The sequence below is a fragment of the Lissotriton vulgaris genome, chromosome 4_1, assembly GCF_964263255.1.
Source record: "Lissotriton vulgaris chromosome 4_1, aLisVul1.2, whole genome shotgun sequence".
Classification (NCBI taxonomy): domain Eukaryota; kingdom Metazoa; phylum Chordata; class Amphibia; order Caudata; family Salamandridae; genus Lissotriton; species Lissotriton vulgaris.
Genome location: NC_141691.1, coordinates 702895658 through 702923029, shown reverse-complemented (window position 1 = coordinate 702923029; position 27372 = coordinate 702895658). Strand labels below are relative to the sequence as shown.

Below are 27372 nucleotides of genomic sequence, written 5' to 3'. Positions count from 1 at the left end.
TTATTCAACTTTTCTTTTTAAGGTTCATTCTAAAAAAATATAGTCCTGACGATGGTCTCGTGAATGTTTACCCTTTAGAGATCGAAACATCTGCAGTATCTTGATGCAAATTCAGCACTACAAAAGTAGATTTATAAATTGAAAGTATGTCGCATTGGATTTGTAGGTATTGTCTACATGAAATTCCCTATTCCTTAGATGGCCCTTTAAAACAAATATAGTCCTAAAGATAGTCTCATGGATGTTTACGGTTTAGAGAGAATAGTGTTGAAAATGTACACACATCAGCCCATGTAACGTAGAACTATTTACTCTTAAGATGTCAGTTTTTAGGCTGAGTTTGTATGGTTCACCATATAGGGCTTGTTGTGAATTCAAATATATCAGACACTTGTAAGTATTATCTGGTGGATGTTTGTATATATGTGACCTTTCATTTATTTGTTTGTACTTCCTTGTCTTGTAATAAATGTACATAAACATGTTTTCCTGTTATTATTAAGACTATTCATTTTATATATGGTAGCACTGAACACTAACCTATCTTATATCTATGCCTTAAAAACATTCTTTTACATAAACAATATTCAAATGAGTAGGCTTGATTGGCTCCTGAATGACCAATCTAAAAGTTAGAACAAAAACTGATTTCAAATATTTCCTTCAGGAGTTTCTTGTTATTCACTATAATTGTATGTCAGGCTGGTGAAGGCAGGGTTATTTGCATTGATCACAGACAATCATCAGCATGACCCTTTCTAACTAGGCTTCTCCATCTCCATCTACTTTCAAACGTTCCATTTTGCATTTGCTCAAAGCCTGAACTTCCTCCGAGCGATCCTGCACATGGCCTGTAAGAGAGCTTTTCCTCCGCCTCGTAGGATCTCGGATATTGGTAATATGATTCTGGGGTTTGGGGTTAAATCCAATACTTTACTGCAGGTCCTTTGCATGTTGAACTTGATAAGGCCTTGTGCATCCAGCTGCTGCCTCACATAAGTTGGCAAATGAGATTAAGCAGGGCCCGAGTAGACCATAGGCCCAACATTGGGAATCTTTGCTCACATTGAGTTTTTGTGGTCTGTCCTTCCAGACCTTTAGTGGTGGATGTCTTCCAACCTGAGTGCTTCACAGTTGGAGGCCTCTGTTTTTATGGGCACCTCCCCCTTGTCCTGTGAAGATAAATGTGTAAAGCCTTTGGTCCCAATTGAAACAACACATGTCCATTAATTCCCCACAGTTGAGGGCAGTCAACCTTTTACTGACAATGTTCTTTTTTCTCTATCTGGGAGGTCATGTGCAAGTAGTTTGAAACAATGCTACCATTGCATATTGTATCTACCGGAATGGTGGTGTGGGCCCTTTGACTCTGTGCTGTTAGACCATGTACTTGTGGCACAGCTTTGCAATGTTGGAAACTCACTTGGCAGGCACATTGAACTTGAAGATAGATTCCCTGAGCCACCTGTATCTTAACAATCATAAATGAGAGTTCTGCTTAGAAATAACAAACATGATGTGTCCATATTGGGACACCTCGCCTGAACTTCTTTGCCACAGCTCTGAAAACGAAATGAGCCTGCACTGAGCCCTTAACCTTCCAACACATGGTTCTTTGAGGGACACTTCAGGTTCACATGGTTCTTTGAGGGACACTTCAGGTTCACCATAGTTCATAGGTCTGCTCTATTTGTTATCTCCAAAGACCTCTGTTTTCAAAGATCTTGTAGAAAGTGCAAAAGGTTTAAATCCAAATGGTTCAGATTATTCTTGAATAGAAGAGGAGTATTTGGTATGCCTATTTTTTGGAACTTGGAATTCGGTCCCCTCTTCCTCTAGCCTATCACCCTGAAAAGAGCTGATTATATAGCAGAATGGGACGGGGTTTCCACCCAAATCCCCAGGCGCTTTTCTTACAGGCACGAAAATCGAGCAGTGTCAGTTAGATATCTCCTGCTTGCTGCCGGAGGTTATAACCCAAATACAAGGTCTCTGTTGGCCGCTGGATCAAGTTCATCTCTTAGTGTGAGTCTTGAGGCTTAAATCCCTATGAGTCTCACTTTTCTGATGTTTTACTCTTAATGTGTTTCCTTGAGTTGGCAAATTCCACTGGAAAATGGTATTTAGTGGTCCTTTTTACATTGTCTTTTTGTTTGCATCTTCCTGACCAAATTCCGCAATGAGATTTAGATGTCATGTAAACCTTTCACAGGGCAAAACTGTTCAAATTCAATGTTCAGTTGTGTGTATTTCTGATAGTGATTACTTCAACATGTGAGGTCAGCGAGTTACAGTTCCCATTGGCTCACACTGCCGTTTTGTTTTCTACCCACATAAACTAGTTCTCCATTCTTGTTCAGGATCTTGCAGCGTACCAGCTCAATATGAAAGTCACCAATGCTACCCATATGAAGGGCTATCTACTAGATCCTATATTCTCCAATTTGGATGAATTAACAGGAAGGGAACTGTAGCATCCTCTCTGATTCACACTGTATGATGTCATGTATTCTATTTGGTTACCATAGCTACTAGAATGTATCTTTACAAGCTGTGGACTGTTTTACTTTGAGCTTGGGTGAGATCTGGATGTGTCTCCTTTATCTCCAATAAACCTGAGCTTCTTCTCAATTCAATCCTGTGTCAGCTGCATCCTTATCAATAACCAGGATCTTACATTGGCGTAGTCGGCAGCTGAAGAGAAGGGAGACTCAACTATCTCAACAACAGAACAGTTCCTTCAAGTTCCTTCAATTTCAAGGTACCATTTTCTTTTATTTATTCTGTGCTTATGATTGCACCAGCGGCTGTTAATAATAAAAGTGCGTCAATTGCACCAGCGGCTGTATTCAGGATTAATTAATTAACCTTGTTACGGAACTCTATGTCTTTTTGACATTCTTCAATACTTCAGCGGCTGTTAATATTTATAGTGCTTTGATTGCACCAGCGGCTGTATTCAGGATTAATTTAAGAATCTTTCAATTGAACTTCCTGTCTTTTGGACATCTACTCCTGCTTTGATTGGTTTTTTCAAAATGACTTTATTCTTATATAAGACTTCAACTTAGCATTATGCATGAATCTATCCTGTTTGATGTACTTAGTAGACTTGAAAGAGCCAACCTCACCATCAAGATTGAGAAGTGTCATTTTGGTGTCTCATCAATTCATTATTTAGGTCACACAATTTCAAAAGATGGTATTGCGCCTAAGGCCAACTTGGTGGATACAATTGTTAAGATGCCCCCCCCTTCCTCCAGAGAAGAATTGATGAAATTCTTTGGTATGGTAGAATATTACAATAAGTTTGTTAAAGATTTTGCCAGTCAGTGTGTAGGCCTAAGAAGTTTGTTAAAAAAGGGGTCTGAATTCATTTGGGATGACACTTGTGAGTCTGAATTTCAGACGTTAAAAAAGGGACTTGAGAAAGCTCCTAATCTTCGAAGCTTTGACCCTCAAAAGATTTCTGTTCTTACTACCGATGCCAGTCTCAAAGGACTTGGTTCTGTTCTCCAACAGGAGAATGACGGAGTCTTAGATACCATTATGTTTGCCTCACGTGGTCTTAAGGACCCTGAAACTCGTTATTCCGTTATTGAACGAGAGGCTCTGGCTGTATATTGGTCTGTCAAAAAATTCAAGAAATTTTTGTGGGGAAGTAGGTTCATAATCAAGACTGATCACAAGCCTCTATGCGAGATTTTCTCAAAAAAAGGTATTGATTTAGTATCCAGTAGAATAACCAGATGGGTTATTGCACTTCAGGAATTTGATTTTACTATAAAATACATACCAGGTGTTCAGAATTGTGTGGCTGACACCTTGTCAAGGCTGGTTGACATTCAAAGGACGTACCTTTAGATGATGACTGTGAGGAAGATAAATATCAAGTTTGCCCAGTATCTGTTGAAGTCATTGATGAATCTGAGTGGCGTTCTAAATTATCATCTGATCCCGTTCTCTCTGAGGTGATGTCTCTCTTAGAGAAGGGTTGGCATTCCAAGAAACAGGGATGTGCTGAGTGTGCGAAATTCTGGGGGGTGAAAGACGAATTGGCTGTTTGCAATGATTTGTTGGTTCGTGGGACTAGATTGGTTCCTCCCTCTGAATTACGCAAAAACATCATTGATCTGGCTCATGAGTCACACTCTGGTATGACAAAAACTAAGGAAAGAGTTCGCTCATCCTACTGGTGGCCAGGCATGGACTTGCACATTGAGCGTATTATCAGAGATTGTGTGGTTTGTAACCTGAGTGATAAATCCAAAGTTGTAAGAGTACAACCCATGATCATTAGAGATCTCCCGTGTGGGCCGTGGAAAGAGGTCTCATTTGATATCCTTGGCCCCATTTACACTGATGGGCAGCAAACTTTCATTTTCGTATTAATGGATTTATTTTCCAGATGGCCTGAGATACACCTCACTTCAAACATTGAGACTAGCAGTGTTATAAGATTCCTAGAGTCCCTCTTTGCCAGGGAAGGATTCCCACATTCGTTACTCACTGATAATGGGGTTCAATTAGTTTCCAGGGAAATGGAGTCTTTCTTACTCAGATGTGGTATAATTCATAAAAAATGTGCTCTTTACCACCCAGAAACCAATGGCGTGGTGGAGAGATTTAACAAAGTACTCAAAGAAACCATCTCCTGGGCTAAAGGGGTGGGCCTCAATTGGAAAGAACAAGTTCTTAAAAAGGTTGAAAATTATAGATTCACTCCTCACTCCTCAACTGGTAAATCGCCCTTTGTCCTTTTTAGGGGTAGGTCCCCTTGTACTTTGTTAGAACCAACATGGGTAAGAGATTTGAGTGATGAAATTGCTAGTTGTTCAAAAGATGGTGATTCGAGTAATGAACTTAATTGGCGAGAGAAAGAGATTTTGAAATCCTCCAACAGAAAGCTCTATTTTGATTCCAAGCATGCTGTTAAAGCAACGCCTGTGAAGGTTGGTGACATGGTAGTTGTTAAACTTCCTGGTAAAAAAATCAAATTCTCTGAACCAATAAAAGTTATAAAAGTCTTTAAGAATGCTGTGAGGACTTTAGACCATAGAATATGGAACTTAAATAGAATTTGTGTCTTATCTGGCAATCACGAGTCTCCTGCTCCTGAGCTTAAAATGGATGCTGATGGCTCCCGACTTGACACCAATCATGAAGTTCCTAAGGTGTGTCGACATTCTTCCAGGACCACCAAGAGACCTTCTCATTTAAAAGACTATGTTTCTTGATGTAAGCTTGATTGTTTAGCTATTGTTTTACAATTTTAGGTGTTCTTTCTTTTGCTAGTTTTTTTTTTTTTTTTTATGGGGGGAAGATGTGTAGCATCCTCTCTGATTCACACTGTATGATGTCATGTATTCTATTTGGTTACCATAGCTACTAGAATGTATCTTTACAAGCTGTGGACTGTTTTACTTTGAGCTTGGGTGAGATCTGGATGTGTCTCCTTTATCTCCAATAAACCTGAGCTTCTTCTCAATCCAATCCTGTGTCAGCTGCATCCTTATCAATAACCAGGATCTTACAGGAACCCATCCCAATATCCTGGTCTGATCATTTCTTGATTGCTTTTTCTTGGACCCTCACCAGTGTTACTCCTTTAACCAGGCCAATAAGAACGATGTCATGTCTTTGGCCTGAAATTCCTTCAGAACAGTGGATATTGGAGTTAGAAAATACTAAGCCGATCCCTGATATCGACCCAATTGTCGCCAATGAAAAGTTTAACAACTGGATTGAGAGCACTTTAGATCGGGTTCTCCTAAAGAAAATAACCCAGAGGAAAGTTGGGTCCAACAGAATGGCATGGTATTCCCCCAAGCACTGGGAACTAACATAAATCTGCAAGAAACTCGAAAGAGCTTGGAGAAAGGATTTCTCTATATATAAGAAATTGGAATACAGGGAGGCCATAAACACATATAAAGCAGGAATTAAATTGGCCAAGGCCTCATGTTATGAGGAAAGAATTTCCTTGGCAGCCAACTCCCCTCGCGAAATTTTTCGCATAGCGAAAAAACTGCTTAAAGCCCTCTTACCATCAGATATACCTGATGACAACTGCCGACGCTGCAATGAAATTGCAAATTACTTTTACGACAAAATTCAAACCATCTACTCGTTATTGCCCTCTGTAGACAACCACAACAACTCCCTCACAGAAGATATTGGTCCGCATAGCAGGGAACACTCCTTGGAGGCATTTCCCCTGATGGATTCTGTGTCATTCCATACTTTCTCGGCACTCGTGAAGAGCGGGTCGCCTAGAGACCCAGCTCCTCTTAATATTTTGAAGCAAGCGTCTGGAATGGTTTCCCCTATTATTTTGGGGTTGATCAATGGCTCCATTTCCACTGAGCCCCACGCTCTTTAATGTCTACATGAGTCCTCTGGCAGGGATAGTACAGCCCTTCGGTGTGCGTATTATCACCTACGCGGATGATACCCAACTGGTGCTCTCTTTGGATCACACAGAGGGTTCATCCAACACCTTGGGGCCCTGTCTAGAGGCAGTAGCCAAGTGGATGCATTCCTCATGTCTCAGACTCAACGGGGAGAAGACTGAGATTATGCTACTGGGCAATCCCGCACCGACCACTCTGGTTTCCATCTGGCCCGCATGTCTTGGTGCTCCTCCCTCACCGAAACCCCACATTAAGAGCCTTGGAGTCTGGCTTGATAAAGCATTGGATTTTTCTGTGCAGGCCACCAAAACTGCTTCCACCTGTATTGGACTGTTGAGAATGCTCCGGAAGATTCTCCCATTGCTTCCTTTCCAGGCGAGGAGAATCATGGTTCAGGCCTTGATACTCTCCCGCCTGGATTATGGAAATGCGTTATATCTGGGAGCCCCGGCAGCAGTGATCAACAGACTCCAAGTTACACAAAACTGTGCTGCTCGACTCTTGTTTGGCATCCCTCGCGGGCAATCAGCAAGGAAGGCCTTAAAAGAACTCCACTGGCTCCCAATAGCTGCCAGAATGCACTTTAAAGCTATGTGCATTGTGCACAAAGCATTCCACCGAACAGGCCCAGCTATCCTGCGCTCTTTGGTTGTACCTTACATTCCATCGAGAACCCTTCGTTCCAGCGTTCTGCATCTTGCCACGACAACTAAAGTCAATAAGGCTCGCTGGGGAGGCCGGGCGTTTTCACACTTAGCGGCTAAGATGTGGAACTCGCTCCCGCCGAATATGCGGGAAATTAGCAACCGGATGGTCTTTAGGAAAACATTAAAAACTTACCTGTTCGCCAAAATGTGCTAAACCTTGCTACTCGCTCACCACATTATTCAGTTCAAGCGCTGCGAGGCCTTAGGGTAGGTACGCGCTATATAAATATAATTTTTCATTTCATTTCATTTTCACTGGAGTGGTCCCACCTCTGTGAAAATGAGCGATGGTAAAGTCACTTAAAAAAAAAAACAAGTCTGGACCCGGACTTGTTGGGTAATTACCATTCCATCTCACTTCTCACAGGGATCAGTAAAATAGCGGAGAAACACGTCAATTCAGCGCTTTCTGCATTTTTTGAATCTCACAACCTCCTTAACCCCTCTCAAACCGGCTTTCCCCCACGTCAAGGAACTGAAACTGCTCTTATAGTATTTGTTGAAGAGTCTAAAAAAATTCTTGATGCAGGAGGCTCCACAGCTGTTATCCTCTTAGACCTCAGTGCAGCCTTCAACACGGTCAACCACCACATTTTGGTCCATTGACTTAGAAGTTTGGGGGTGACCAGAGCAGCGAAAGCATTGATGCTATCATTCTTAGAAGATCGATCCTTCCAGGTTTTTGAGGGTGATGTCTCTTCAAAACCCATGCCTTTCCTCTGCGGAATCCCTTAGGGATTGTCCCCGAGTCCCTTCTTATTTAATGTCTATATGAGCCCACATGCGGAGATTGTGCTCCCTTTTAGGGTTCATCCAGTGACCTACGTTGATGATACCCAACTGGTCGTAGCACTCAGCCACTCTGATAATACCTCTATCTGCCTTTGTCTCCGTTTAGAAGAGGTAGCTTAGTGGATGAACCATTTGTATTTAAAATTGAATAGAGATAAGACGAGATAATGCTCTTAGGCAATCCCTCTCTCCTCAAAGCAGAAGTATTGTGGCCAGCCTGTATGGGAAACGTCTCTGCCCCCAAGACCCAGATGAAAAGTCTAGTCATCTGGCTGGATCAAGATCTTTGCTTTATGGTCCAGGCGCGGAATGTTGCAGCGTCCTACCATGGCATCCTATGGATGCTCCGCAGAGTGCTTCCCCTTCTTCCCTTTCAGGCAAGAAGGCTCATGGTTCAGGGACTCATTCTCTCTCGCCTAAACTACGGGAATGCCCTTTACCTTGGAGTCCCTGGCTTGACCTTCTCAAAACTCCAAACAATGCAAAGCTGAACAGCGATGATTCTTGTGGGGACCTCGAATCGGCAATCTGCAAAACCTCCCTTGAAGTCTCTCCACTGGCTCCCCGTCCAGGAGACAGTCAACTTTGGGGCCCTGTGTATTGTCCACAAGACGTTCGCAGGGAATGGACCAGCGATCAACCCTTCCATTGCCCGGCCTTACCTGGCGTATAGACGGCTGCGCTCAAATGACTTGTATCTTGACGTAGTTCCCAGGATTAACAAGGCCAGAAGTGGCAGTCGCCTATTCTCTTAAAATGCTGCTAGGCTGAGGCACACTCTTCCTCTGCACCTACGGATGGAATCCAGCCATCTGGCCTTTTGGAAATTGCAAAAAACTTGGCTCTTCTCTTAGTAATGTTGTGATGTTTCTCAGTTTACTGCTATCAGAGCTGGGATGCCCCTGGGTAGCTACGTGCTTAATAAATGATGTCTCATACTTGTCCATTCTTAGTACCAAAAGTTGGGTCCACGTTTCCCATGACTCATGAGCCAATTTGTAACTTTTAGATCTTCATTTTCTCAAAGGTTACACAGATTGTACCCTAGGCTTGTTGTTTCCCACTTTATTGACATACAGGATAAGACAGAGCGGATGTTTAGGTCTTTGTAAGTTTTGCTGAAGCCATTGAGGGCAAAGTTATGACCAGGCATGCTATTTAATGTTGGGTTAGTGTTTCCAGTAAGGTCTCCTTGGACAAAAAATACCCTCCCGCTGGCATTTGTGCCATAGCAGTTTCTACTACACTTGCCATATGTCCCAGTGGCTGGTCTTTACCAAGCAGCCATTTGATATTTGCTGTATACCTATCCAAAATACTACTGTCTGACAGCAGAGCGATGCACTTATGGCTGTTTCACAAAACCTGTGTGTTGCAAAGTGGATTATTGGTAGGGGCAAATGTAGGTCTGCCACTGAAAATAAGGCCGCTAACACAGTATAGGGCTCAGAATAGGTCTTAGAAAATTATTCTCATGCTCAACCCTGGGTAGCTTGGCTGCGAGCAGGCAGGCTTAACTTCATAGACAGGTATGTAAAGCATTTAAAAACAACAATTAAGACACAATGCATAATAAAAATCCAACACGAATTTATAAAAATAGAAAATATTTGTGTCTTTAAAATGACACCAAAACGCCAAAAAGCCAATGTAGGGAACCAGAGACATGAATTTTCAAAGATTTAGCATTATATAGCATTTAGAACTTATAGCACCATATTGGGGTATATGGTCACGATAGACCGGCTCAAAGTCAAAGTTTTAGTCGAATAAGATGGAGCTCTGAGGGCCTACCCCTTGCGGTAGGTCCTGGTCTCAGTTTTTACCTTTGGACTTAGAAACTTTTCTGGAGCTTTTTTCTTGTGTGGTCCCTCGATGCTCTTCACCCGGCCGGATTTGGTGAGGGTTTGCCGGCCTCGGATTTCTTCTACTCCCAGTCAAACTCTGGAAGTCGGATATACGAAGCTTTCAGTGGGACGAACCTGGATGGCTTGGCCGGCTTGCGGTTTAAGACAGTGGGCTTTGCTGGCCAGATTGAGTCGGTCCCCCTATGAAGCTTTTTTTTCCAAAGTTGCTCCAAAGGTCTCCAAACTTCTGGAACTTCTTCCTGAAGTTCCCCAAGGGTCCCAAAGTGCCCCAAACTCACTCCAAGGGTCTGGAAGCTCCAAGATGGTGCTTGAAAGTTGAGGACTTCAGTTCCTGCAATACACTTGGACAAAACCCTTACAAATCCACTGGTAATTCTCCAGGTTGAGGATCCTTGGGGGTGATGTTCCAGGTGAGCTCTGTTAACCTGTAGGTTGCAGAAAGTCCTCCAGTTCTTTTACAGCAAGGTAATCCACAGGGCTATATTTTCAGCTGGTGCAGTCTTCAGAGGGCAGTCTTTAGAATTTTCACCCCAACTTCTCAGCATGGCAACGTCTTGCTTTCTTAAGTTTCAAGCAGCAGATCTGAGAGACTCTGCCCCTCTCAGATACTTATTCCAAGTTCTCTGGGTCAAGCAGGAGGTCACTCCTGCCCAATGGGAGCAGGGCAACTCCCCAAGGATATGACCACATCCTGCAGAGTGTGGGATTATTTTGTCCCGGAGTGCACCAAATCCTCCAAATTCATAATGGCTCATTTTCCAGCTGGGAGGTAAGAGCTGGCTAAACACACCCCTAGGATGGCTACTTTCCATAGCCTCTCCCCCTGCATCTGTTCATTCCTTCCATAAGCCTAGCTCTGGCTTGGAGCCAAACAAGCAGAGTTGTAAATGAGACTGAGGCCTCTCCTTTCCTTTGAAGACCTTGGTTTACGACTCCTCCCCCTGCTCTGGCATTCCTGTGTAGCAGCACACTGCCCTCCCAGAAGAGCTGGTTAACGCAGGGGATCTTTATCACCTCTTCAAAGCAGCCAGGCTCACCCACTTAACTCTGACCAATCAGGACAGACCACTGGAAGGCTGAATCTGGACCTACAAACAAGTAAGTCTTAAAACTTCTTGTTTGGGTATTGTAGGAGAAATTCAACAATATCATATTGTTGGATTTATCACTACTATTCTGGAAAGTCTTTGAGTTCTATCAGGAGTTATTAGTTAATAACCTCTTGCCATGTTAACCTATGTGGCATGGGATTTGCAATGCGAAAACTGGCTTGGGCCATTTTTCCAGCACCTGTGCTTATAAAAACATATTTTGTAAGTATGCTACATATATCTACAGGCACTCCTAGTTGAGACTTAACGAGTTCTGAATATGTAGAAATATTGCAGATCCTCCCTCCACAGTGCTCCTAGCATCAACATCGAATTTGGGGAGCATTTTATCACAATGTGGGGAGTGAAATATGAAATTTCACTTAACCCAGGGCAAATAAAACTCATTTTATAAGGGTCCACCTTATAAACACCTGACACCCCACCCCTAGGACACCTAGGAGAGGCTCTGGTGGTTCCTAATATGCCAAATCATTTTAGGTATCCATTTTAATGTGCCCGAAACACGAAAATCGAGTTTAGGTACAATTCACTTTTTAAAAGTATTCCTGCCACACAGAGCGACTTTTAAAAATAACTCAGGCTTCAGTAGTGCACACATGCAAGTGCAAAAAGGTCTGCTGGCCTCTAAACTGCCATGCCCTATTTATACTAGGGACTGATAGGTAGTTTCAATCCCCCTTCCCTAATATGTACTGGGGCCCTATGGGGTAGGTCATGCCAATCACAGGGGTACCCCATGCCACAGTGTACCCTAGTGTATGTAGGTGTTTTCAATGTAATCTAAATGTGTCTCTTTCAGCATAGCACTGCCCCTGGGCCTAGTTAGGCAGAGCCCAGGGTCAATCAAAGTCAGTTACCACCAGTACCAGTCAGCAAAAAAGTTGGGGGGTGTACAGGGCACAGGATGACTTTGCAACATAGCCGCCCCCCCCAACGAAAGGTGATGGGTTACTAACCTACACCCGGGTAGTCTCCATCAGCTAAGTGGAAAAACCTGGAAAGTCTATCCGCATTTCTGTGTTCCACTATAAAGTCCATTCCCTGTAGGTAAATGGACCACCTTAACAGCTTGTGATTCTCCCCTCGCATGAGCCATCTGAGAGGCCTGTCGTCAGTTTGAATACGAAAGTGAGTTCCAAACAAATATGGTCTCCACTTTTTCAGGCACCAAACCACAGCAAAAGCTTTTCTCTCAATGGCACTCCACCTCTGCTTTCTGAGAAGAAGCCTCCTGCTAATAAAGGCAACTGGCTGATCAAGGCCCTCTTCATTTAGCTGTGACAACACTGTCCCAATCCTTTGTTCTGAAGCATCTGTCTGAACACAAATTGTTTTGTGCAGTCGGGGCCAGCAACACTGGTGCTAAACACATAGCAACTTTCAGAGTGTCAAAAGTCTTTTGAAACTCTTGGGTCCAATACACCTTTTTGGGCCTCTTCTTAGAAGTGAGTTCAGTCAGGGGCCCACATTTGTTCCATAATTTTGAACAGACCTTCTATAATACCCTGTTAGTCCAAGGAATGCCCTGACCTGAGTCTGGGTAACAGGAGCAGTCCAATCCAAAATAGTTTGGATTTTCGCTTGGAGAGGCTGTACATGGCCCCTGCCTACCAGGTGGCACATGTACACCACAGAACTCTGCCCTATTTGGCACTTACTTGCCCTAATAGTCAGGCCTGCCTGCTGCATGGCCTGAAGCACTACCCTTAGGTGGCTTAAGTGATCCCCCCAGGTAGAACTGTATACAGCTATATCATCCAGGTAAGCTGCATGTTCCAACCCAGACAAGACTCTGTTCACCAACCTTTGGAAGGTGGCAGGTGCATTCTTTAAGCCAAAGGGCATTACCTTGAACTGATAATGTCCCTCTGGTGTGGATAATGCTGCCCTCTCCTTTGCTCCATCAGTGAGGGCAACCTGCCAGTAACCTGAAGTCAAATCAAAAGAAATCCAGCACTTAGCAATCCCTAACCTGTCAATAAGCTCATCAGCTCTAGGTATGGAGTAAGCATCAGTGTTTGTGACTGCATTCAATCCTCTGTAGTCCACACAGAACCTTAACTCCTTCAGTCCCCCCTGAGAATTAGATTTAGGTACCAGCACCACTGGACTGGCCCATGGACTCTCTGATGGTTCAATTACCCCCAATTTCAGCATCTTAGCAACCTGGCTCTGACATGGTCAGACAAAATGTACAGTTTATTTTTGACAGGTAGGCTGTCACCAGTGTGAATGTGGTGCACAACCCACTCAGTGATGCCTGGGGTCAAACAGAACAGCTCAGCAAACTGCTCCAGCACTTGCTTAGAGTCTCTGTGCTGATGGTCTGTCAACTTAGGAGAGAGTACCAGTTCCTCCACAGACTCATATTGCACATTAGTGGAGAGGAGGTGGGGCCCAGGCTCAGTTTCCTCCCCCACACCTTCATCAGTTACCAGTAACATGATCATGTCTGCCCTGTCATGGTGAGGTTTCAATCTATTCACATGCAGGACCCTATGAGGGTTCCTGGGGGGTGCCAAGGTCAACCAAATAGGTAACCTCACCCTTCTTTTCTAAGATTGAATAGGGCCCACTCGTCATGGAGGGTCCTGGGAGCCACAGGTTCCAACACCCACACCAATTGTCCTGGAGTATACTCGGACAGAGCAGCCTTTTCATGATACCTGAGCTCCTGGCTGGCCTCCAGTTTTCTGTTTGCCTTGTACAGGTACTCTGCCATTCTTGATCTAGGGTCTATCACATAGTCAAGCACATTGTCCTTTGCTTCTTTAAGAGGCTTCTCTAAAGACTCAGCAGGCTCAATGGACCCCTCACAGGTTGTCCAAACAACAACTCAAAGGGACTGAAACCAACCCCTTTCAGGCTTTAGCAGTGCACACATGCAAGTGCAGAAAGGTCTGCTGGCCTCTAAACTGCCATGCCCTATTTATACTAGGGACTGATAGGTAGTTTCAATCCCCCTGCCTTAATATGTACTAGGGCCCTATCGGGTAGGTCATGCCAATCACAGGGGTACCCCATACCATAGTGTACCCTATTGTATGTAGGTGTTTTCACTGTAATCTAAATGTGTCTCTTTCAGTATAGCACTGGCCCTGGGCCTGGTTAGGCAGAGCCCAGGGCCAGTTACCACCAATACCAGTCAGCAAAATGTTGGGGGGTGCACAGGGCCCAGGATGACTTTGCCACACTGTGTGCATGATTTTCTACAATAATTCGAGCTACTTAGTCCCAAATGCCATAGAGGTGGTAGAGGGACATGGGCAAGGGAGGAAGTATTGCTTTGTGTTCATTGATAGGGCTTGGGATGAGTGTGAAGAGGTATCCTTCAGTAGAATGTTGTCTTTAGTAAGATTTCTGAAATATATAGTAATTGTTCCAGCAATTTCTTCACTACCCTCCCTCCTGCGATTGTGCTCTTCATAATTTTGCAATGTATGCAAAATTGGGTCTAATGTTTATGACCTCCAGTTGTTAAGCTTTCTCATTTCCTCGCTGGACACCTCTAGCAAGTTACATATAACAAGAAGCAACCACACACCATTCTATTGGAAGGCAAGAAGGATTCAGCAGTAATTATATCTGAATTAATGGATTTTGCTTCCAGAGGTCTCGGCTACATTACCAAGGTAGCAGTGTTGAAGCCCTAAGTTTGGCTGCGATTCATATCTTTTCTTCCGGGTGCACAACACCGCTTTTTAGATATGTTATTTGATCATAAAAACCCATTTACTCCGCATATGGACAAGCCCAATAGTCTCTAAAATACAGCATAGTTCTACCTGTTATCTTTGCAGTATATAAAGCAGGTGCCATTTCAAGGGCCAGGAGCAGAGGAGTGTCATCTTATAGGGGTGGTTATAACTAAGTGTTTTCAGCACCAGCAGCTTCAACTGGGACCCTATTTTTAGTACTACCTCCCTCAGCAACATTCTGAATCTTCCTCTCAATCCAAGCAATAGTCACGAAAGACTGACAGTCCAAGCAAGAGGAACCACATTGAAAACCTGATGGTCTCATATCCTATATGTACCTCTCCAGGCCCATTGGAGCGAAGATGTTAGCATTTTAGAAGCAATGGGCACAATTGCCTCAGACCAGTGAGCTCTAGATCTGGTCCACTGCAGTCACTAGTTTCTCTAAAGGTTGCTACCTGTTTCTGTGTAAAAACCTTTCACCAACATCTGCACTTGCTATAGACAAAGATCCCTCCATGAACAGCCCAAGGGGATTCTGGAGCCTGTCACTAAATCCCAGAGGAAGACACGCATATACCATCCGCAAACACTGTTGTGTCATTGTTTTTTCCGTAAATACTATTTAAAGACAAAAACATCCACAAGTAAACACAGACAGTTTAGATTTAGTTTGGTGTGATATATTGCTTGGGTAGCACTGCATCCTTCGACTGTTTAAATGTTCATTTACTTATACACATTATTTTTTCTCAAACATGTTGTACCAAGATCTGTTTAATTATATCTTGCTTATTATTTTTGAAATATCCCAGAAGAATTAAAGTTAAAATTAGACAGATTTCCGAAATTGCAAAGACCACTGTTTGCATGCTACATGCACCTCTTATGAGGAAACTGTACTATGTACTGTGTGAATAAAAGGGTGTGAATGATACTATGTGTGAAGTGCAATACATATTCCTAAAAAAAACATGCAATATGTGCATTTTATAATGTGGGAAGTGCAATTGTAGAACGTAGATTGTCTGTGGTGTGCATTGATCCTTGTACAATATTGGGCACTCCAGTGTGCAGATAGTTTGGATTGACATATTGACAAGTATGCATTGCTCGCTGTTGTATTTGGCCCCTTCTCCAGGGACATCCTCAAACTTTTTACCTTCACCCTCATGTTTTCTAAACCTGTTTTTGTTGGCTGTTAGGACTCTGCACACTTTACCACTGCTAATCAGTGCTAAAGTGCTTGTGCTCTCTCCTTAAAACTTGGCAGGATTGGCTTATACCCTACTGGCATATTTACTTTACTTGTAAGTGCCTAGTCAAGTGGTACTATATGTACCCTGGCCCTGTAAATTAAATGCTACTGGTAGACCTGCAGCACGGATCATGCCACCCACTTAAGTAAACTTAAAAAATGCCTCAGGGCTGCCATTGAAGCCTGTGTGTGCAGTTTTTCAACTGCTATGTCGACCTGGCAAAATGAACCTTTAACCAAACCTTCCTTTTTAATGCATACAAGTCACCCCCTAGGGGTAGGCCTTGGACCGGCCAGAGGGTGCAATGCAGTGTATTTAATATATAGGCCATGTACTTTTTAGTTTTACTTGTCCTGGCAGTGAAAAACTCTTACATTCATTTTTTACTACTGCAAGGCCTACCTCTCGCATAGGCTAACATTGGAGTAACCTTATTACATGCAAGTGATAATTTAAAAATGAGAGGAGGCAATCAGGTCAAGATGAAATCATAACCCTCCTTGGCCCTGATCCTCCTCAACTTCTCAGCAGTGTTCAACACCGTATCCCACCACACACCCATCAAGAGACTCCACCACATCGGGATCAAGGGAGATGCCCTCAAATGGATAGCACCCTTTCTCACAGGATGAACCCAGAGAAACTTTCTACCACCCTTCGCTTCGAAACCCAAGAGCACCAATTGCGGCGTCCCGCAAGGTTCATCCCTCAGCCCCACCCTGTTCAACACTTACAAACGTCTCTGGTCGAGATCGTCAGAACCCATGGCCTCATCATCATGTTCTGCACAGACGACATCCAGTTCATGCTCTCGCTCTCAGAGGACCCCTCCACAACTAGGGTCAACTCTCACAACTGCATGATGATTGTCACCAATTGGATGAAGACCAATTTCCTAAAGCTCAACGTGGACAAAACGTAAATGTTGATTTTTGGGAATAACGCCTCCCTGTGGAACGACACCTAGTGGCCCTTTGAACTCGAACCCTGACTCACACAACAGACCACATCTGCAAACTTACCATCATCCTGGGCAGCAAATTCACCATAAAACGCCAGATAAACGCAGTCTCTTCCAGCTGCTTATACACCCTCCACAAGTGCCTGAAAAATCTTCAGATGGCTCCCCATCAGCACCAGATATACAGTCACTCAAGCCCTAGTCACCAGCTGACAGGGCTAAGGCAACACGTTCTACACTGGAATAACCACCTAACTCCTAAAGAGGCTCCAGAAAATTCAGAACTCAGCTGCCAGACTCATCCTTGACCTCTCCAAATAGACCCAGATCACCCCACCTCAGGAACCTCCACTTGCTCCTCATCAAGAAAAGATACCAATTCAAGATGTTGACGCAGACCAGCAAACATCAGCCACCAACCTGCTGAAAACATGGGCTCTGTCTCTTTTGTCCTAATACACACTCCCCGCATCCGCTGACGCTTCAGTGGAGGATGATCCTTCTCCTACCTCACCGCCAAGTCCTGGAATGGCCTTCCCCTCCGAACATCATCTTCTTTCCCGGAATTCAGCAAGGTTCCCAAGACCTGACTTTTTGACTGATCCCAGCAAGAACCTAGCGCCTGAATACACTTTCAGATGATTAGCAGTGCTTTACAAATCCGAGTTGACTGATTGGTTGATGTTTGGTGTCTTTGGAATTGTAATGAAAAATCCTCTCTCATGATAAAGTAAGATTTTAAATAACAATTTTGAAAATGCACTTTTAGAAAGATAGGGAGATTTTTCAAAAAGTCACGCAATGTAGCGCAACCCCACATGAGGCTGCGCCGCGTTGCGAAACAGGGAGGGAGGAGGAGAGTCATATCTTCAGATATATGGTTCTCTCCTCCCCTTTCCCTTGCACCAGCGCTGATTTCAGGTGCTGTGCACTATGCACAGACCTTAGTGCCGCAGCGCTAGGGTGTGTGCATGAGTGTAGCATAGGTTTTGTACAGGAAGGGTATACTTCCTGTACAAAACACTATGCAAGGCACAATGCAAAGCTTTTCCCACTTTGCATATGTGCTGCATAGTGCAGCACGCATGGAAAGTCAGAAAAGCATGGAGAAATGAAAGCATTTCTCCTATTAGCACGTCCTTTGAAGGGGTGTTAACGTTTGGCGCGAAACCGTGTTTATAAATCTTTGTAAATATGGTTTTGCGTCAAAAGGCATGGGTGGTTGCATGGGAACGCCCATGTACTACCCATGTCAAGCCCCCTCGGTGCAAAGTAACGCAAATCAGTGCTTGGCGCTGCTTTGCGCTCTTACAGGGTATTACAGGCTTTGGGCTGGAAAGAACATAGCAAAGCAAAAATTTGCACTGGTTAGTATCACTTTTGTGACTCTAAACCAGTGGAAAAGTTTTGAAAATCTGCCTCTTTTCATTTACTTTAGGGCCTGCAGGTCTGGATCAAATGACTGGGTGTAGCCGACAGTTGGGTTTTGTATATTCCTCCTAGACAGCCACACAAAACAGAGAGCATACGTGTGTTTGGATCTGGTAGGATGGGAGATCGGAACTGGGCATGGCTCTACTTGAACTTGAATAGGCTGTGCTCTGGCTCCACACAAAGGGCTGCATACCCCGATGTAGTTATTCTGGAGCCAGGGCAGGGAAGGCAGGATGCCTGTTAACTTCAAAGGGAATAAACTAGAAGCTTCTCTCACTTCAATGGAAGGCCTAGGTATAAATATTGGACCCCAGACACCAACCCTTTGGTAAATTTCAGGACTTGTGTATATTCTGCGAGGCAGAAGGACAGATGTGTTTCTTAAAGGACTACCATTCTGAAGTTCTGCTGCCTTGCATGTCTGACCTGCTGCCTTCATGCCTGGGTGAGCAGGACTGGACCTGCATCTCTTGACCGGGCTGGTCTCCTGACTAGAGCCTCAGGCACAGAAGGCTCCAACAATCGTGAATTTAGCCTCTGGACTCTGCCATCTGTGAGACCTACCTTGCCAATTGGTGCCATCCTAGTCCTGGATCCTTTGACGCATGAAGGTGCTCTGCCAGCTAATCTGTGGATTAAGCAGAACCAATGCATCTCCTCTGCTGAATGGTACAATCCCGAGCAGAACCGATGCTTAACCTCTGCTGTGAGGGTTTCCCCAACTCAAGGACTCAGCATCGACCTCGCAGCCCGAATCTGAACCACTGTTGTGTGAAGCTACACAGACCCTCACATTACAAATCTCTCATCGAGGGCAGTATCGAAAACAATGAAGCAGGTTCTCACATCACAGCATCGCAGAATGGGTAAATAATCTGAAATAGTGTGCAGGATATTATGGCCCATATTTACTGAACTTTTTCATGGGCATTCACGTAATGCTAAGAGGAGCTCCACGGCATAAATGGCAGAGCTGATTGACAAGTTGTCATGCACAGAAACTTGATGTGAGCATAGTGCCAGAATCCCTTCATATTATGGAATACTAACCCTTTCTCGAACCTTCCATTATCTATGCAAATGTCAGTAACTGGACAGGAATATTGGAAAACTCTACAGGTTTTCAAACAAAGCCAGGTCTACTAAAGTAGCATGACACGGCTTGGTGTGGAATCCCAGCTTCAAAATAAATTGTGTCCTAACAAGGTACAAGCAGAATATCTTGTGACAGTCCTACATGCAGCTTGTAATTTCTTTGAAATTACACAGGTGTTTGCAGTTTCCCATTGGATGATAAAATCTGCATTAGAATGTGTGCCTGAAGTACAAATCTCATGCAATGTAGCTCAAGTTGGCTATTGCACTTAGGTCAAACTCTAAGCGTTGAGCTAAAATGCCTTTTTCTTCTTGAGCATTGCATAATGGCAACTACCACGTGCAACTTTGTTCAAATGACAATTTATCATCTATGCAGTTTAGTACTGCAGACATTCACACACGGCTGCACTAAAGTAAAATAAAATCTGAGCAGTTGTGTGTAGGAAGACAATGTATTTACCTTTCTTGATGCTGAAAAATCGTTTGATAGGGTTAATGGGAGCATTATGTTTAAAATACTTTCTTAGTTTGTTTTGGTGATGAATGTATTCTTTTTATAAGAATTTTGTACTCAAGCCTGTGTGCTTACTAATTGTTCATCCTCATCGCATTTCCAACTGGGTCGTAGTACTAGACAAGGTTGTCCATGTTCTCCTTCAATTTAAATCCTGGTCCGTGAGTCCTTTTTGAAATGTCTAATGAGTAAAACATCAATTAAGGAGTTCAATTCAGGTAATATTGAGATTAAATGGTCTCTCCCAAAAACAAAAATATTTGTTGAATGTTTTTCGCTAGCATTAATGATGTACTTGATTGATTTTTTCTGCTGTGAACGTATAATGAAACATTTATTGTCCTCCTTGTCTCCTTTAATTCTACCCTGATGGGGACATTTGGATACCATAAAATTTGCAGTTGTTCCAAATGTTCTTTGCATATTGTGCTTGCTTTGTTTTAAAATATATATTCGCTATTGTAAACAAATGGATTCCATTTGCCAAACAATCCTATTAAAGAATAAGACACCAAGAATAGCTCTTACAAAACTTACACAAGATAACGTTAATGGCGGTGTTAGCTTTCCAGATTTTAAAACATGTCATACTGCCTTTTAAATTTGGCAAGCGTTTTCCTTCACACATGGTTTTGATGTATTCCACTGAGTTCATGAAGCACCTTTAAAAAATGTTACTATCTAGGGGGCATATTACCAACGCTAAGCGATATTTGTCGCTAACGATGCTTAGCAACGAATTTTATAACGCTAAGCATCGCCAGAAATTATCGCAGATAAACCTTGCTTTTATCAAGGTTTATCGCAAAAGCGATAAAAATCAGCCGCAATGCATGAATATCGCTGAAAAATCAGCGATATTCATGCATTACCGAGCTAATGCTCTTAGCAATGTTATACACCTTCCATTGGATAACATGGCTAAGAACAGCTCAGGGCAGGTGTTAGCTTTTGAAGATATTCGCGCTTAGCGCAAATATTTCCAAATCCTTGATAAAAGGAGAAATGTCTCTTAACAACATTTCTCCTATTATTTTTCTCTGGAACGCCCCCTTTGCATCTCATGCAAAGGGGAAGCGTAGAGAAAAAGGGTGCTAACATGCGAATTTGCGTGTTAGCACCCTGTTGCTGATAGGGAGATAATTTTATCTCCGCTTTCTTGGCTTTTAAACCAAAAAAGTAGAGATAAATCCCTTGATAATATGCCCCTAGATTCTGTCTTAAAGAACTCTTATATATGTCTAATTGGCTAAGGATGAATAAACTCATGACATATTCTACTATTACAACACAATATTTGTTATTCCGATCTAATATTTCAAAGAGTAACTTTAATTCTTCCATTATTTAGAATAGTGAACATACAAAAATAAGAATATACCTTTCTGTTAGTCTAAATGGCGAAATAATGGAATATCTTGTATTAGTCACATTTTTGATGGGTTCAATTTAATTTCAGTTGAAGAGCTTCGATCAAGTTAGTCACTTCCTCCATCCTATATTAAAGAATATTCTCTTCTTTGACAAACGATTTCTAGAGCTGTGAATATAATTATTACCCTTTATCTCCAAGATCAAATTAATTGTCATAACCTTTCTGATTTCTTTTGGCAAGAATCTGTTCCCAAGGATGCTCACATTTATGCAGACATGTTTATTCCTTTGGACATTAGACCCTAAATCTTGTGTGAGTTAGAATGGGAGCATGATTTAAACGTTTATTGGGATATTCTGTTATGGAATCGCATTTGGTCAAACATATTTTAAGTTTCCAAATCAATTAGCATCACATTATTTTTTTTTATAACAGGATGCTTTTTAAATCAACCATGTTATGTAAATTTGTGGAATATGAAAAAGGCATGTGTTGGTCTTGTAAAGATGTGAAAGAGCTCTTTGAAGGTAAATATTCTACATTATAATAGAAAAATGTGTAGGATAAATGTAATTTAATTTAAAATACTAGAATTCAAATGTATCAAACACATTCTACAATCATTTGCTTTTTATTGAGAGTGATAAATTAAATAAATGTATCCATTTTTCATTCACTTATTACCAGTGCATTTAAACATATTACTTGGTGGTTGAAGGATTGAACTAAACTATTCTTTTTAGCCTGGTGATACTTTTTCTACTCTTCAATTGTCTGGTAAAATTAAGAAAGTTATTTTTGGTGACCTTTCTTTACTTTTCTAAATGAATCTCCTTCTTAGTTTATAATCTTTCGATTAAATCTCTTACTTTACTCTTTCTATTTCTATTTTTTGTATTAATATTTTATTAAATATAACATTTCACCCTCATTGATATGAGTCTGTATCTCTTCCTTTTTAATTCTGTATCTTTTTCTCTTTCCTTCTTTCTATTCCTATAATTCCCAGACAATTATGCATTTATAAACCACTTTTCTTCCTATGATATGGTTTTTATAATTCTATAGTTAATTATTGGCATTTCAAATTGAAAATTGTTATGGTTACTATTTAAATGTTAGAATAAAAAATATTTTAAATAAAACAAATGCTTTAACCAAAGCATCTCCCAGTTCATACTGCTGGTGATGCTCTTGATTATTGAGCCAATAAAGGAGGCAAGCCTGCAACAGAGTGGATTATTAACTGTTAAAATGATGTTTCAATAATTCAATTTTCTTATAAGTTCTCTTTCTAAATCAATGCTCCTACTTTAAATTTAGTATTCAGTGTACTTTGGAGACCAATGTCTCCTTACTGTGGTTTTCCAAATAAATAACTAAATAAATACAATACAATAGTTTATTATTGGTGCAAACAGCTTTATTTTCCCCATGTGACAATGTCAGTCTAGTGCGATTGGAACGTAAATAAAATATAGATACTTCAATAATCAATATTTCCACTGACATGATACTTAATGGGCTGACAAGCTTTTGATCCGGATCCTGTATCAAAAAATATTTTAGAGACTCCTGGATTTTATGTGGAAATCAAAAATCAAGTGGGAGACCATATACCACCAAATATTATTTGCTTAGACAACTTGGAGTGGCAATGCCACATACTAGTCCAGTATATACTTACTGTGGCACAATTAATTGACAATTAAATACTTGTTGAACATCTTAGTCATTTTCTACCATCAGTCACTTGAGTAGTTTGCTTGCGTCTTGCAGGAGTAGCCGATATTATTGCACTAGTGCTAACATCAAGACCCTTTATCCTCAAGTTTTGGTAAATGCAAAGTAGTCCACATTTAGCTTGATCCAAGCCAACTGAGAATAACCCTTTTGTGGCAGACATTTTGCATTCAAGCCATAAAAGTAGTCTTCGCTATCATCATCCTCTGTATTTTCACCATAACTGCAAAACAACCACCACTGCTTATGTCCTTAAATGGAATGCAAAGGATGTTCTCTGGTGTTGCCTTCTGGCTTAAGTGCAGCTGATCAAAATATGTTGACTGATCTTGAACAGCATCAAAGGTGCTTTTCTCCTGAGACATTTCACCTTGGAAGTTGGGAGTTGAATCGCAGTATTTTCATGGAAAAAGAATGTGTATCTTGTTTGGCGGACATATGTCAGTGGCATCCACAAGCTCTCACCACCATGTTCCTATATTTTTTCAAAATGACGTTGGAGTTGTCATCGAAGTAAAGGACAGAGATGGCATTGAGTTTAGTTGGTGCACAGCATGGTTTTGGGACGAAGTCTGGGTTCATGAGATGCACCTGTTTCAAGGCAGCAGGAGAAAATAACAATGGCAATTAATAAAATATTAAATTAAATTTTTTTTTTAGTATGCAAATGAGATGGCTTGAAACATTACTTACTTCAAAGGAGCTACAAAGAGCCTCCAAACAAAATGTACAAATGTTTAATATAATGGCATCGGTGTGTCTCTATCCCAGTATCCACACCTGAAGAATACGGTTTGTGTTCCCCTGTACCTGTCTTACTGCCTTACTGTACCTTTCCCAGAGTTCATGTGGAGTTTACTATTCCTCTGCTCCATTTCTCCTTGCTACTCTTCCTAAGTCTTCCTGCCCTACTTTTCATGTCTCCAAGCCTGTGTCTGTCTTCCTGACCCAGTATCAGTGGAATAGAATGGGCCACACATGCTCTACCGACTTTACTCAATGCACAACTGTGTTTGTTGGACAATTACATTCAATTTTACTCTCCGATTCCATCTCAAAAGCATGACCTGCTAGTTTTTAATTCGTTGTGCTTTTGATCATATTTCTAAGAGCAACTGCATACTCATATTTAAGTTTTTTTTCTGCTCCTTCGCATTAGTGTTGATCTTGTTTTAGTTGATGCTAATCAGTCTGCTTGAAAATTTGTATTTGATTGGTATATTTCAGTTAAAATATAACACATTCCATTGTACAACAATAAAATCCCTACATATCTGACTTATGAATTTTCATTCACTATTTCCATCCATAATACAAATGTTCAAAATTGTTTTTGCTAATAATTTGACTGTCAGTTCAGTAATGCTGAATCGTGGGATTAATCCTTCTGGACACCTCAAGTGTTTATTCCTTTATTCAGCTTACATGTACGCTTCCCTTGGTATAGGCTATTCTACTTGTAGTTTCTGTACCCACTGGAGGATGGAGAGTCAGAAGGAAAACAGGATAGTCATAACAGGTACATTTTGAATGCCACAAAGTGCTTTAACCATGTTGTATTGACTGGTAATTATAGTATTTTCAACTGAAGGTGTTTAAGGAACTTTCCATGATTTTGATTAGGAAAATTTGCCTTCTGAGTATTTAACGATACATCTCCTCTGGCAAATGTTTTTTCAGGTAATTTCTTCAATTTTCTAATGCTACACCTTTTGCCAAAGAAAATAACAACAGCTCACGGCCTTTGGCAGTGCACAAGTGGACTTTGGGCAGACGGCGTGCCCTTCTTCCATGGCTTGCTTGCACCCCTGTGTCCACTGCCCACTTTTTGCATGGCATTTAACTTCCTCAACCCAGTCCCCCTGTCCACAAAGCATATTAAGCATGGACTTTGAACATGTGCAAAGCCATGCACAATGGGGACTGACAGAAGTGTGTAGCCTTGACCAAAGATGTCCTTTAAACAGCTCTGCGTCTCAGCTCCCACTGCTCATCTCACACTTCAACCCAGCAGTCAGGAACACTGGATGCTTTCGATGGAACTATGATGACTCCCCCTGGCTGCATCCAAAAACTGTTTTTACCTACCGTGGAGCCCGAGCAACCTTGGCCGATGCCCGGTGGAGCTGTCCTATACAGCTATAGAAGAGGCTGGCCCCTTTGCTGTCAACTACACATCTGGTCTTCGGACATTCTTTTCCTCATCTCCCCGTTTGTGTCTCCTTCCCTCCCCCTCTCTCTGTTTATCCTTTGATTCAAATTGATGTAACTATGTAACCTGTGACTCGCTTATTCAACTGATGTAAATTACAAAACTGTTTGTACCTACCACGGAGCCTGAGCAACCTTGGCTGATGCCCGGTGGAGCTGGCTATGCAGCCATAGAGGAGTCTGGCCCCTTGGCCGTCACCTACTCAGCCGGTCATCTGACATTGTTTTTCCTCATCTCCCCGTTACATGTCTCCTTCTCTCCCCCTCCGATGGAACAATGACGACACCTCCTGGGCAGATACCAAAACTGTTTCTACCCACCGCGGAGACCGAGCAACCTTGGCCGATGCCCGGTGGAGCTGTCCCATGCAGCTATAGAGGAGTCTGGCCCCTTGGCTGTCACCTACCCAGCCGGTCATCTGACATTGTTTTTATCCTTGTCTCCCAGTCTATGTCTCTTTCCCTCCCCCTTCTATGGAACTATGACAACTCCCCCTGGGCGGATACCAAAACTCTTCTCACCTACCGCTGAGCCCAAGCAACCTTGGCCGATACCCGGTGGAGCTGTCCTATACAGCAATAGAGGAGTCTGGCTCCTTGGCTGTCACCTACCCAACCGGTCATCTGACATTGTTTTCCTCTTCTGCCCGTTCGTGTCTCCTTCACTCCCCCTCCCTCTGTGATTCTTTGATTTAAACAGTTGTAACTATGTAACTATGTAACCTGTAACTCTCTGACTCAACTGATATAACTATGTATCCTGTAATTTGCTAATCCTCATGTAAAGCGCTCTGATACCTCCGGGTCTAGCCAGCGCTATATAAAACTTTGCAAATAAAAAAACAAAAAAAGCAAATAAAGAATCAACTGTACACAGCATTTGGTTGCATGGATGGTGTGGCATTTAGCTAAGTTGTATGGCTGCCTTCATAGCTATGGACTGAGCTGTGTATGGATATATATACAGCAGATTCCTGGGGCCAAGGTCTAGACAGGATTTCCACCAAGCCTCCATAGCCAATTAACTATCATTGCACAAAGCTTTTGGTCCTGTGCAGTTGCTCTGTCGAAAAACTTTTTTTTTTAAACAGAGGAGCATTGCATTTCCAAAATGGTGCTGAGGAATCGTTTTCTCTCACAGATATTTGGGGTCCATAGTACAGCATTTGGAAAACTGGATCCTGTACTATGATCTTTTTCTAAGAGCAGATTCTATATTTTCTTGTCCCCTACTACATTTATTCTATGGTCGGGCAGTGCTTGTTGCCCTGTATATACCTCTTGTTGCATAAACTACTACTCTAGTGTAGTTCTACAAGGTTTGGTTTCCCATCCATGAATGACACAGGTGAACTCAAGTGCTGATTGTGAAAGACGGGTTATTGTAGCCCCACAGATCCCCACTCAATACATAGCTGAAGTAGAGTTATTGCATTTGGGTTACTAACAGTCTCTGCAATGGGATATGGGGCACTGTTGTAACAGAACCACACATATCACACACACATTGCTGTAAGAAGAATAGACACTTTTAACTAAAAACATTTATCGCAACAGGGCAAACCTGTTTCTCAGCACATCTAAAATACATAACAGGATATTATAAAAACAGCAAAAATATTGTTCTGAACAATGAGATTAAAATGAACATTCCTAACATGGTTAAAATGTCATCTAAAACCAAACCCCATAAAACCTACTTCTATGCTCTACACTAGGAGAGCATGAAGAGCAGAGCAATTCGAAGTCTACAGTTTGTTAGGAAGAAGTAATAGTGCCTTATGAACATATATGGTGAACGGATGTCAACTCGCACAACACTATTTTGGCTATATGTCTGTATTTGTTCTAATTTGACCTTGACATTAAGATAAATTGACATTTGCCCCAGACTGATGTCACACCAGGTGTTATATCTTATGTCATTGGCTGTATGACTCAACACTTTCACCACTCTTAAAAAGATATGGTCAGAGAACGTCTGTGACAGTGGCAGACATGGCAATGATTCTGCATAAAGGTGGGAATGTGGTGGCTCCCAATACATGAGATGGTGTCAGGACACATTGAAAATGGAGTCAGTCCGGATGAGTTTTATGTCATTCCTTCCACACTATTTTTCTGCATCATCAAGTCTATGTATCTACAAATCTGTTAAGAAAACAGCAGATGCAGTATCCATGA

The 27372-nt window shown here is 42.1% G+C and overlaps 1 protein-coding gene across 1 annotated transcript in view; it reads right to left on the bottom strand.

Moving 5' to 3' along the window:
• Positions 1 to 22635: 22635 nt before the first annotated feature.
• The window catches only part of BMP6 (bone morphogenetic protein 6), a 508375-nt gene continuing 503638 nt past the window's right edge, over positions 22636 to 27372 (bottom strand). Inside the window, exon 7 of the mRNA XM_086965002.1 lies at positions 22636 to 23568. Coding sequence (XP_086821128.1) covers positions 23419 to 23568 — 150 coding nt within the window. The 3' untranslated portion in view covers positions 22636 to 23418. The remainder of the gene's footprint in view (positions 23569 to 27372) is intronic.